Genomic DNA, 13604 nt, shown 5'->3' on the forward strand with positions numbered 1-13604 from the left:
CTAAAAAATAAAATTAAGGGTTGCAAAAGGAATGTACTGTGAGAAGGAGAAAGGGAGAGGTAAAAGGAGAGGAAAGACAAAAGTTTTTACAGTGGAATGGAAGAGGAGGGAGGAGAGAGGGAATGAGTGAACGTTACTCTCATTGGAATTGCCTCAAGGAGGGAATAACATACACACTCAATAGGGTATGGAAATCTATCTTACCCTACAGCAAAGCAGGGGGGAAGAGGATAAGATGGAGGGTGTGATAGAATGGAGGGCAGATTGGAGGAGTTGGTAATCAGAAGCAAACACTTTTGAGGAGAGACACAGTGATAAGCGGAGGGCAGGATAGGATGGAGGGAAATGTAGTTAGTCTTTCACATCATGACTATTATGGAAGTGTTTTGCATTACTACACATGTATAACCTATATCAAATTGCTTGCCTTCTCAATGAGCTTGGGTGGGGATGGAGAAAAGGAGAGGATTTGGAACTCAAAGTTTTAAAAACAAATGTTAAAAATTGTTTTTACATGTAACTGGGAAATAAGATACGTAGGCAATGGGTTATAGAAATCTATCTTACTCTACAGGAAAATAAGAAAGGAAGGGGATAAGTGAAAGGGGAGGGGGTGATGGAAGGAAGGGCAGATTGGGGGAAGGGGTAATCAGAAGCAAAACACTTTTGGGAAGGGACAAGGTGAAAGGACAGAGAGAATAGAATAAACAGGGGTAGGGGAAATAGTATGGAGGGAAATACAGTTAGCAATAGTAACTATGGGAAAAAAATGAAGCATGTCTCTAACATATAGAGAACTGTGTAAAAATAAGAGCCATTCCCCAATTGACAAATGATCAAAAGACATAATCAGTTTTCAGATGAAGTAATTAAAGCGATCTATAGCCATATGAAAAAAATATTCTAACTCATTGATTGTAGAAATGAAAGTTAAAACAATTCCAAGGTACTACCTCATACCTATTAGATTAGATGACAGCACAGAAAAGGTAAATAAAAAATGTTGGAGGGGATGTGGGAAAATGAGAAATTAATGTATTATCATCAGAGTTGTGAATTGGTTAAACTTCTATAGAGTGATTTGAAGCTATGCCTAAAGAGCTATAAAACCATGCATATCCTTTGACATAGCAATACCACTACTAGGTCTGTATCCCAAAAGAGATTAAAAATAAAACAAACAGGAAAAGGACCTGTAAGTGTCAAAATATTTATAGCAGCTTTTTTCCGGGCATAAAGAATTAGAAATTGAGGTGGTGTACATCAATTGGGAAATGGCTGAATACGTTGTGGTATGTAATTATGATGGAATACTACTGGACTATAAGAAATGATGAGCAGGATGCTCTCAGAAAAACCTAGAAAGACTTACATAGGTTGATGCAAAGTGAAATGTACTGGATACAAAGTAACAGCAATATTGTAAGATGATCAGCTGTAAATGACTTAGTTATTCTCAGCAATACAACAATCCATGACAGCTCTGAAGGACTTAAGATGAAAAATGCTATCCATCCCCAGAGAAAGAACTGATGGGGTCTGAATATAGATTGAAGCAATTTGCGTTTTCATTTTTTTTTTGCACTTTGCTTTTCTTTTTTTGTCTATGATTTTTTCACAACCTAATATGGAAATATTTTACATGACTACACATATATAACCTATATGGCTTGCCTTCTCAATGGGGGGGTGGATAAGGAGGGAAGAAGGGAAAGAATTTGGAACTCAAATTTTTCTTCAGTATTTTGGGGGGGGTATCCTTTAGCAAGCTGTTTACCCATTTTTCATGATTTTATTTCATCCCTCTCATTTCTCGTCCCAATTTTTCCTTTACTTCCCTTACTTGATTATAAAAATCCTTTTTGAGCTCTTCCTTGGCCTGCAACTAATTCATATTTTTCTTAGAGGCTTTTGACGTAGACTTTGTTGTCTTCTTCTGGTTGTATGTTTTGATCTTCTTTGTCAACCAAGTAAGGTCTGAATTTTTTTAGACTGTTTGGGAACTCAAAGTTTTAAAAACCAATGTTAAAAATTGTTTTCACATGTGACTAGGGAAAATTAAATACTAAATAAATCCAAAAAAAGAGAAAGATAAATATGTGAAATAATAGGTAAGAGAAGATACACACTTATTGTATATTCTGCTTTTAGCAGAGAGAATCCTTCAGCAGATCACCATTATTTTACCCCATTTTGTGTCACATTAATTATCCACATTACAAAGTGGCAATTGTTTTACTATATGCAGCCAGTCAGTCTGTAGTACATTCCCACAATGACATTATCTTTCTTTCTTCCTCATTTTATCCTCACCTAAAACCTCTCCACCTTTCTTTCTTCCTCAACTTTATTAATCTCCAAACAATTTTATACACATTTAACATAGGGGTGACGTAAACTATACTGTTCCTATTTAGTACATATCTCTTGGCATACCTTCCACTGCTATGTTCCATCGGAAACAGCTACAAAGTTTATTTACTACCTTGGGTTAAATCTTCAGTTCACTTTGTTACTCAAACTCTGCGCCAGGGTGAAGTGATGAGTAATTTTTTTGGGACCTCTATCCGTGTAGTTTCTTCTCTAGCCTACTTATTAATCTCCATAGCATCAGATGTGTATTTGAGCACCCCTCTTTTCCCTTCCTTTCTCATTTTAAAACCTTCAATCATATCTGCAAATCTACAGACAAATCATAAAAGTAATATATTATGCTGCTTGAAAAGTCTAAAATACAGGTAGCTACTGGAATGTGTATTCCTGAGAATAATTTACATAGGTTCTATGTTATAAAATATTTTGTTACATCCAATTTCCCTGTATATTGTAAGTTTTTACATGATTCAACCCTGCTAATGCTGTTATGATGCATTGACAAAGCAAACATAAATTAGTAATTTGAGGGGTGGGGAAGAATGCCTGAACATATATTTTCTTAATGACCATATGAGTGCAGAGCAATTAAACTTGTAGTAACTTTTCAAAAGAAGCAAGGTAAGGGATGATTCCTGATCTTAGTTTCTTAACAAAGACTTTGTTAACAGAGACTATGTAAAATTAGTAAAGGAAGGATGTTTTAGTAGTGGGCCATAAAAATGGGTTGGCAGTTTATAGCCTAGAGACCAGATATGCTATTTGCTTTCACTACCAGTGCAACAAGCTCATGAATATGCAACAGGCTCACCAACTTAATAGATATGTTTTTCTTTTTTTCTTTTTAAAATTTATTTTTAATATTCATTTATTTAAATTTTGAGTTCCATATTCTCTTCCTCCTTCCTGCCATATGCCCACACATTGAGAAGGCAAGTAATATATCAGTCTTACATATGTAAATGTATATGTGTATGTATAGATGTTATTAATATATGTATGTATGTTATACATAAAACATATATATGTGTGTACACATATGTACTAGTGTATGTATGCATTTGAATGTACATATAAATTTATGTGTGTTATATATGTGCATGTATGCATATGCATACATATATATATATAGATATATCATTCATGAAATGAGCTACTGCCATACCTTTAAGTTATGGTCCAACTATTTCTCCTCCTCTTCACAGCCAAAGTCAGAAAAAAAAACTTGTCTATATCTTTGTCTGTCCTCCTCTCAATCATTCCTTAACCCTTGACAATATAGCTTGTGACCTTATCACTCAACTATAATTGCTCTCTGCAACCAAAGTTACCAATGACCTCTTCCTGACAGATCTGATGGTCTTTTTTCATTCTTCATCCTTTTCAAATTTGTTATAGCATCTGATACTATTAAACATATTCTCTTCTTGGATAGTCTTGGAAATTTTTCTTGGCACCATTTTAGCTTGACTCTACTCTGACTGATCTCACCATGCCTTTTCTGTCTTCTTTGCTGGTTCATTTTCAGTATCACAGTAGCTGACTGTGAGTATAACCCAGTGCTCTGTCTTAGTCACTCTTTTCTGTTCTCTCTAAACTGTCACTTGGTGAACTCAGCAGTTTAATTATTATCCAATGCACATGACTGCCAATTATATTTACCCAGTCCTAGTCTCTCTCTTCAGCTCCAATCATACACCCTCAGTATCTATTGGATACTGTTTCAAAGTAGATGTCCCACAAACATCTTAAACTCAACTTGCCCAAAACAGAACACACTGTCTTTCCCCAAAATTCTACTACTCTTCTGAATTTCGCTTTTTCTATTGAGGGCACCAACATCCTTCTAGTTATCCAGATTTACAATTTTGGCATTATCTTTGAATCGTTGGTCTCCTCCATGCCACATATCCAATAAGTTGATATCATATTTCAGCTTTCTCTCATATTCATTCCATTCTCTCTCTTCACATAGCTACCACCCTAGTTCAGGCATTCATCAATTCTCATCTGAATTATGATAATGGCTTCTAAATAGGTAGTCCTACCTCAAATCCCTCCCCTCTACACAGCTCCAAAAGTAATTTTCTTGCAGTGCAAGTGGGACCATGTCACTTTCACTCAATAAACTCCAATCTTATTGCCTCTAGAATCAATTATAAGTTCCTTTGGCTTTTAAAGCCCTTCATAGTCTGACTCCAAACTACCTTTTCAATAGTATTATATATGACTCCCTTTTCTATACCCCATTATCCATTAAAAACTTACCTTCTTGCTCTTCCTCACAAATACTAAATCACCTGCTTCTTTGCTTTTGTTCTCTTCTATGATGAGAATCCATCCCCTCCTTACCTTGGCCTCTTGGAATTCTTGTTTCCTTCAAAACTCTCTTCAAGTAACACCTTCTACACGAAGTTTTTCCTGATGCCCTTAGCTGCTTATTCCTTCACGTCATATACCTCTGTGTTTACTTTATATGTGTCTAGTATATACCTATTTTGTACATGTTTTCTCCCCCACTAGAATATAAATTTTTGAAGGTAAGGACTATTTAATTTTTGTCATAATGTCCCCAATACCTTGCAAGTTGTCTGATTCTCCTTAACTACAAAGTCTTCCCTCTAAAATTATCTCCCTTTTATCCTATGTATATTCTGTTTCTACACAGCTGTTTTCATGTTGTCTCCCCCAATATACCAAACTACTTGTGAGCAGAGGTTATTTTCTCTTACTTTTCATCTTCAGCACCAAGCATGTAGTAGATGTTTAAATGCTTATTTACTGATTTTTACGTGATAGGTATTTCATACATACTTGTTGATGGATTTACTTGACAGAATCAAAGAACAATTGGATCTCTGATGATTCACTGTAGACACCTGTAGACAGCATGTTATAATGAAAAAAAATGTGGAACTTAGAGTCGAAAAACTTGCATTCAAATCCCAGCTCCAATATTTTCTAGTCCATGAGTTGTACTTTCTTTATTTGTAAAATGCAGGTAATAATACTGGCACTGTCCATCTCCTGATTTATTGAGATCCTTACCGATAAAGCAATATATAAAATGAGTCATTTTTATTATTATATCAGGCATCCTACAATGAGAACAACTTTCCTGCAAGTTAAAAAGCTAAAAACTTGTCCTCTGTCTGTCTTATGTTTCACTAAATGGTTCATGAGCACTCATCCCTTTGGACAACTAGAAGTAAACCAGGATTGTGATTGCATTTGAGCAAGATAAAACTTAGGACAAGATATTTTCTCCCCTTAACATCAATAGGTGGTATATCAAGTCTAGAAAAATGGGTAAACACCTTCAAAAATGAAATGGATATTTTTATTACTTCACAAATCTGAGCAGACCATGCACATGTTTGATGTTCATTATACTGCGCCATCACAAATTGCACCAAGTAACAAAATTCTTTATCACTAAATCATCTGCATCAAGGATTCAGATGGCTTGCAATGACTAAAGAGTTTTATCTTTATTTTAAAATAACCATCTTAAAGTTTTTAATATCCTGAGATTGTATTCTTTAAATCCACAGCTGTCTCAGACAAGGAATTTAAATCAACCCATCATCATTCTGCAACGTATTTTTTTCCTAGTTCACAGCCAGGCAGTTAGAAACACAACAACTCAGAGAGACAAAAGAGCAAAATGTATTCCCAAAGTCTCTTGCAAGTATCACTATCAGAACTTTATGTTAAAGAAGGAAATGAACCAAACTCATGGAGCTGTCTGAAGTTTTAACAGAAAAGAAAAAAGCAATGTTTGCCAGAGATGAAGCCAAAGCCACAAAAGAAGATGTGCAATGAATAATTTCTTTCATAGCAAACTTGGTGTTTTATTTCAATTTAAAGACACTCGATGCATCTTTAACCTCCCTTTTGATGACACTGATATCAGTCAGTCTTGAAATGTATTGCAAAAGGTGGGGAAAAGGCAAAAAGAAAAGAAACCCTTAGGAGAACTACGAAAATTTTCTAATGTTTTAATAAAATATAGTAAGGGAATTCAATAGAAATACAAAGTAAGATGACATGTGCTATGCAACCCAGTCTGAACTCCTGTAATTACAGAGCTTCCCTGCATTCTAGTAAACATAACTTTGCTTATTGAGAAAACAGGTTGCAGGCATGTAAGGGAAAGAAGGCCACAAATTTATAACACTTATTTTTCTCAGTTCTAGTTATGGAATTCTTTGGGGAAGGAAAAGGAAAAATAACAAAAAGGAGAAAAATAGCCAAATCCCTGAATTAACAATCTGGAGGTGAAAATGGGTACCAAGAGCTTGGGAAGCATGGTTAAGACTGAGATGAAAATTATTAATTATGACAGTCATATGACAGGTAGTTTGTTTTAAGGCACAAACCTTATAACTTTTATAATAAATAAGAAATTTTTTTCCTGTTCAGTTGTGCCCAACCCTCCATGACTCTATTTGGGGTTTTCTTGGCAAAGATACTGGAATTGCTTGCCATTTTCTTCTCCAGCTCATTTTATAGGTGGTAACTAAGGCAAACAGGGTAAAATGACTTGCCCAGGGTAGCATAACTAATAAGTGCTTGAAAACAGATTTTAACTCAGGATGATGAGTCTTCCTGATTCCAGGCCTGGCACTTTATCCACTCTGCCACCTAACTGCCCCTGACAAGAAACATAGACTCCCTCATTTCTTTTTTCCTCCAAGTCAGCTCTTTGCCCAAGGCTTAAAATAGAACTAAGTCTAAAATAATCAGGTAACATCCAAGTCTGATATTTAATATTCATATATACTTTGTCTCCATTTTTGATTTTTCTTCTCATTGATTTTCATGAGTTTGTACTTGGGAAGAAGAGATAGCTAAGGTGTATGTGGTGAAGCTTTCAATAATGCTGGTGATCTGGGGAAAGAGAAAGAAAAGCTGAGAATATTAAGAAAGGGTGGGGAACAATTACATTGCCAATAGATTCAGTGCCATAGAGAATATATATAGCCCACAAGGGATGACCTTGGAAATAGGAGTCACCTATGTGGTGTAATTTTGTAGGCATCACCTGCCAAAAAAAGGAAATTTGGTGTCATTAAAATCTTAGTAAATTTTCCCAAAGGCAATCTAACTTGCCCCCACCTCTTGATCAATTCTAGGGACAGTTTTTGTCCTTTTGCACTTTGTCGAAGACCTAGTATGTACTGAAGGACCATTTCTGTGAGTTAAGCATTCAATTGTATGGTATGAACAATAAATATCCTTTAGTTACACTTTGAGTGACAGTTCAGGACTTGATGCAAACAGCTTTCTTAACAATGTTACCTACAAACAGGAGCACCTGAAGGACCTGACCACCTTTAAGGAATCCTCCTTCTACCTGGACTCTTCACTGGACATCATTCATATGGGTGGAAAATGGCTTTGGCCAGCATAGACCTGTTTTGTTGGTCCTCTTGTTATTTCTAAGCAGAAGTGTCATCAAGCAAAGTCATCTCTGTTACTGTTTCCTTTAAGGAATTGTACATACTTAGAACACATGCATGGGAATCAACTCACTGGAGAAGACATTTTTCTCCAACAAGCAAAAAACTTTTCTGTATAGTAAACAAAAAGTAGGTACAGTGTGACCTTTTACAGTCATTTGTATAGTGTACTGTTGATTGTAAATACATATGTGTGTGGATACATATAATATATACACATATATATGCACATATGTGTGTGATCTTTTGCAGAATGGCATTAGAAAAGTTTGCCTATTTCCTTCTCCTACCTTCATCCAGGATACTCTTGATATTTGTATTCTACAAACAAGAAAGTTGGAACATGGATCCATGCTCATTGAGGATTTCTCAATCACCCTTCTTGGGTAGCAATGCCTGTAATTATTTTCCAAATGTTTCATAACCATTTTTCTTCATCTCATCAAGTCATACACACATATGGTGTCTTGCCATATGCCAAACCATTCCCACTATCTTCTTCTGGAAGAGCACCCTACAGATTACACCTTCAGAGATGACATTCCACCTCTACCATCCATTGGAGTTAATCCATTCATATATGGAACACCATTTGAGGCTTAGTTATCTAGATAGGTTGAAACAGCAGTTTCAAACTCAATTGAACTCTTTATATCTAGCCAACCCCAACCTTACTCCACATCCTATTTATCCATCCATACTATGCGTGTCTTTCCCTTTGCCCTGTTGTCATATGTGTAACAATACTCCCTACTCCCTATGCCTATGTAATCCACCTCTGGTTCTGGAAACATTTACCAAAACAATGGGACATTTGCTTCTGAAAAAGAAGTGCTGGCAGTCTAATGGCTCTACTTATCACTACCATCATTCCTCCTACTAAACCTCCATTACCTAGTCAAAACTCCTTAACATGTGTTGTCTCTCTCTATTAGAATGTAATCTCCTTAAGGGCAGGACTGTTTCACTTGAAAATTTGTATTCCCAGTTCCTTCCCCAAAGCCTGGCAAGCAGTAAGTGTTTAATGAATACTTGTGTATTCTCTTGAAAATCAATCCCTCAAAACTATGGGATATCTCATACAGGTACCCTCTGGGTACACTTGATTTTTTCCAGTTTTTTTTCCCCCATCTTTGATATGTTTTTGTTTTTTTCTCTCTACCTCTTCGAGTAACACATCAGGGACTATAATGTTAGAGTCTAAATGTGGTGACTCCTTATTGATAATAATATTAACAAAAATAATTATAGCTCACATTGACATACAGTTTCTTCTCACAACAGCCCTGTGAGGCAGGTGCTATTATTGTGGATCAAGAAACTGTGGCTCAGAGAGGGTAAGCAAATGACCTTCCCAGAGTGACACAGCTAGTAAGAGTCCCAAAAGTATTCAAATACAGGTCGTTTTAGTTCAAAATCCACTAGACCAGTTTAAGAGTTTGTCAGTATAACCTTTACATATATATATATACACACACACATACACACACACACACACATACACACACACATGATTTATCATCTGTCATCTTCCTTTCATGATTTCTTTCCTAAAATGCTCTCTGAATGAGTTGACTTCACTAGGTTTCTGATTAAGCTTTCTATAAAATTATTTTTCCCTCATTATTTCTCAGTGTTTAAGGAGATGATTTTTTATAACATCCTACCATCCTTCTTCATAAAATTTTAAAAATAAGTTCATATTCTAAATCTGTATTGCCCTTGCTTGCCACATCTCTCGGCTTGTTGAAAGGATCTAATATTTGCTGGCCAAAAGGCATCCTAAGCTCTCCTTATCTCTGTATTGTTGAAATTGACTAAACTTCCTAAGAAAATAGAAGTGATCTGGATCCATCTCTGCTCTTTTTATATATTCCCATTTTAAAATCAATGGTTTTTTCACCAGCTCATATAAGAGAAATTTTATTATGCACTCTATTTTCTTTTTTTTCTAATTTGTCACTAAATTTAATCTTTACTAAGGAAATTATCTAACTGTACACAGACAGCTGATTTGGAAATGTCCACCCACCTTGGAAGCTAGTTGTTTTCTGTTGCTTAAGATATAGTGTCTTTTGTGGCATTATTTTGTGCTTATTATGTCTGGTGCCTCCTGACTCTCTACTTGAGAAAAATATTCATTATTTATTGGCATCATATTGATGATTATCCAAAAATCAATGCATACCATTTGTTGTTAAATTTTTGCTCATTATACCCCTCTCTATACTACATCTTTCACACTGTAGAAGTCCTTAAACCTCCTAGATGGTTTCTTGGATTATTACTTACACATAAACTGTGATATAGCTCTCATTGAGTCTAAAGATGATGTTCTGGCTAAAAACAATGATGAATTAGAAGCAAAGTAAATATCATGTTTCCTTACTTGCAAATTTAAACTATATGATCTTTGAAAAAATACAGATTTTGGACTTTTGAAATCATTCACTCAAATACTTGCCTATAATCCATATCTTGGCTGTAGTTGAATTCATTTTATTTAAATAAAAACTTTAAAGATATGCACTGAATAATTTCTTTGGGATTAGTGTACAGAAGTTCCCTATGATCTTGAAAATATGGTAACAGTAAAACTCTCTTAGCAGAAAAAAGAAAGAAAAGCACATGATGTCCATTACAAACAGTACTTTTGCACAAATAATACTGCTTCACAAATATACTACTAGCAATTCTTCACATGAATGGATCCTGCAAATTTAAGAAATAGTTATTAGGCACCAAATAGTCAACTAGTGGTCATCATGACAAAAAAAACCTGTTTTTTTTTAATTCAGAGAAGTGACATCAAGTTTTGTTTTGTTTTGTTTTTTTACTATATCAATAACTATTGAAGAGAGATAGGGAGAATTTCCCTTTACAACATAGAATAATACACACTAGAACTAATGCCACAGCCTGCAGATACATGGTAAAGAGAAAACTTGAACTAATTTTTTTAAAATTATAAACTATAAAAAAGTGAGTTTAAAAATAAACTTGTCAGAGCAGCTAGGTGGTGCAGTGAATGGAGCATGGGCCTTAAAGTCAGGAAGATCTGAATTCAAATGTGCCCTCAAACACTTACTAGCTGTGTGACACTGCGCAAGTCACTTAACCCTGATTGCCTCCCCCCCCCAAAAAAATAAATAAATAAACAAAAATGAACTTGTCTCAAAACAAAAAGGTGAAGGTTGGAAACTAGTTTACCTTATTCATGAAGAAGTGGTATAATAGAAAGAATAGTGGACTAAGAGTCAGAGGACTAGGATTCAAATACTACCTCTTCCACTCACTACCCATGTGACCTTACACAAGTCACTCACCCTCTTTGAGCTTCAGTTTCCTCATCTGTAAAATGAGGGTGTTAGGCTAGACAGCCTTCAATGTATCTTCCAGATCTAAATCTATAATCCTAAGTCACTGTCCAATATCCAACAGCACCTATAGGAAAAAAAACACTTTTTTTTTATTAAACTTCCCACATTGTAAACCAAACACTGCATGTAAAATTTTGAGAAGCCAATTCATCAGGCTTATCTTTGCAAACAAAGTGGGGATAGATGTAAGAGAGATCCTGTAAAATTAAGCCAATAACTAGCTTCAATAATGTCTAGATTTTTTAAATAATCATTTTCCCCCAAAATTTTCCCCAAAATATGATGCTTTTAACAAAAGTTAGCAATTTTTTAGAAAACACACAATGTTATGACAAAACTGAGCAAAACATTTCAGTTGAAAATGCAAATGTGAAAAAATGATATTTCGATATAAAGCATGAAAGAGGGAAGGGAACGTCTTGACGATTTCACCAAAATGGGACCAGTGAGTGTATTTGGCCCACAGACTATCATAGGGATGACCCAGAGAGGGGAAGAGGAAGGTCACAGTTGTAATACAGCTTGATGCATCATTAGGTCGAACGAAATCTGAGTTTCACCCACATTGCCATCAGTGTTGAGTATCAAACGGGGATAGCTTGGCAGGGAGGGGAGGTAGTGCAGATCTCTAAGAGAAATCAGAAGAGAAGAGGAAAAGAAAATAGCATGAAGTTGAAAATCATGTTGAGAAACCATCCTTTTAAGTTCTTTATGAAGGAACAAAAGGAGGGTTAAATGAGAAATACACCCAAATGGGAATTTTCACAAATGCCTAAACAGAGCCCCACCACCGAAAAAGAAATTGGAAGAAAGAGAGGAAATTAAAAAGACAAGGTTGAGTAAAAAGAGATATTATTTCTTTCTTGCTTAAAATAAAGAAACTTGTCTAAAGCAGATGGCATGGGGTTTGAGATCACAGAATCCTAGCAGAGACCTAAAAGGTCATCTAGTTAAACCAATTTATTTTATCGAGAAGGAAACAGACACAATGACTTGTGCACTGTAAGCACCAGAAGCAGGATTAGAACCAAGTTCCTTTGACTCTGCAGACTGTGGTCTTTCTAATAGAAATGAAAATATTCATTTTAAATTCTAGCCTATATACATTACACACACACACACACACACACACACACACATACACACTATCATCTCTCATGTCTCTTCTAAGACTCATTGAAATGAAATGACAACTCTAGTTCTGAAGCTTAAATTTGCTGATTTTAAGAGAATAATCTACCTCTCTTATGTGTTTCTAAGGGTCATCAATTGCTTTTCATAAAAATCAAGTTTTTCCAGCAAAGAACTTTGATCTAGTTGGGGACATTAGACAAAGTAACATAAAGGCATCCATTCTGTCTTCTTCATCAAAATTTAAAAAAAATCAGTCAATATTTTAAAATTTATCTTTGAATTAATTTCCTATGGCTTTATATCTGACTCCTAAGCAACAGATCTATTCAGTCAATTTACTCCTCTTCAACTCCATCTTTAATTATTAATAGACAGTTTGTGCTAGAGAGTAACCTTAGCCTATCATAGTAAATCTAAATCTACAAAGGAGAGTATGGAGATCTTTGAAGGAAGATGAAAGGAAATTCATAGACAAAAAGAGAATGCCATGTTTTTAAGTGATCTTTAGGGCAGGCTAGCCTGCATGCCAGAAAGTGTTTGTGGAGAATTCTATCTCATGTACAACCCTCCCCAACAGCTCTTTCTGTTGGTGGTTAATAAGTCACAGTTATCTAATTATGGATTTGCTTTGACACTTTGCTTTTAGCACTCAAAGTTCATCTTTAGTTCAAAAGACTGTCCTTTTCACACTACAGTAAATACAATTCTGCCTCGTTTCATCATGTTTACTGTCAGACATTTTGCAACAGAGTTTAAAATCATATTTTATGGCACTGGAACTGGCTGGGAAAACTTATTGACTTCATAGTTCTATCCCTACTGTCTCCTGTCAAGTGGAACTGGCCCCAGTAACAAGAAGATTAGTAAATATGAGCTCCCTCAATTTGGCCTAACAGTCTTGCTGACGATTTTTCCATTACATGGGTGAATGAGATCAACTGAGTTTGGAACTATTCAATTTATTCTGTGGCAACAGTTTGGGGAACACAATAGTCACTTGGATGAAATATGAGGTCTTGTAATAATAAATCTCTGGTTCAAGTGCTAATTTTTAATGCAAGTATTACCCCTCTTCAATACCTCCCCAAAAAAACTAAGTCATTTGCAAGTCGATACTCATTATTCCATACTCTATATTTGATTCTTTCAATTCTGGATTTCTGAATTAAAAGATAGAATTGCTATTCGGGTATAAAGAAGGATCTTGTTTCTAAATTAATTGAGAAGCTAATTGGTAATCTTTTTTGTCTCT

At 35.3% G+C, this 13604-nt stretch overlaps 1 protein-coding gene across 8 annotated transcripts in view; it reads right to left on the bottom strand.

The window, feature by feature from the left end:
* Positions 1-13604, bottom strand: part of LOC118856549 (muscular LMNA interacting protein) — a 386664-nt gene that overhangs the window by 87915 nt on the left and 285145 nt on the right. Inside the window, exon 12 of one of the 8 annotated variants that reach the window (XM_036766914.1) lies at positions 5695-11846. The exons of the other annotated variants lie outside the window; for them this stretch is intronic. Within the exon in view, the coding sequence (XP_036622809.1) occupies positions 11790-11846 (57 nt within the window). The 3' untranslated portion in view covers positions 5695-11789. Of the gene's footprint in view, positions 1-5694; positions 11847-13604 lie in introns of those variants that run through there. 8 annotated transcript variants of the gene reach the window in all.

The sequence above is a fragment of the Trichosurus vulpecula genome, chromosome 7 (assembly GCF_011100635.1).
Source record: "Trichosurus vulpecula isolate mTriVul1 chromosome 7, mTriVul1.pri, whole genome shotgun sequence".
NCBI classification, from domain to species: Eukaryota; Metazoa; Chordata; class Mammalia; order Diprotodontia; family Phalangeridae; genus Trichosurus; species Trichosurus vulpecula.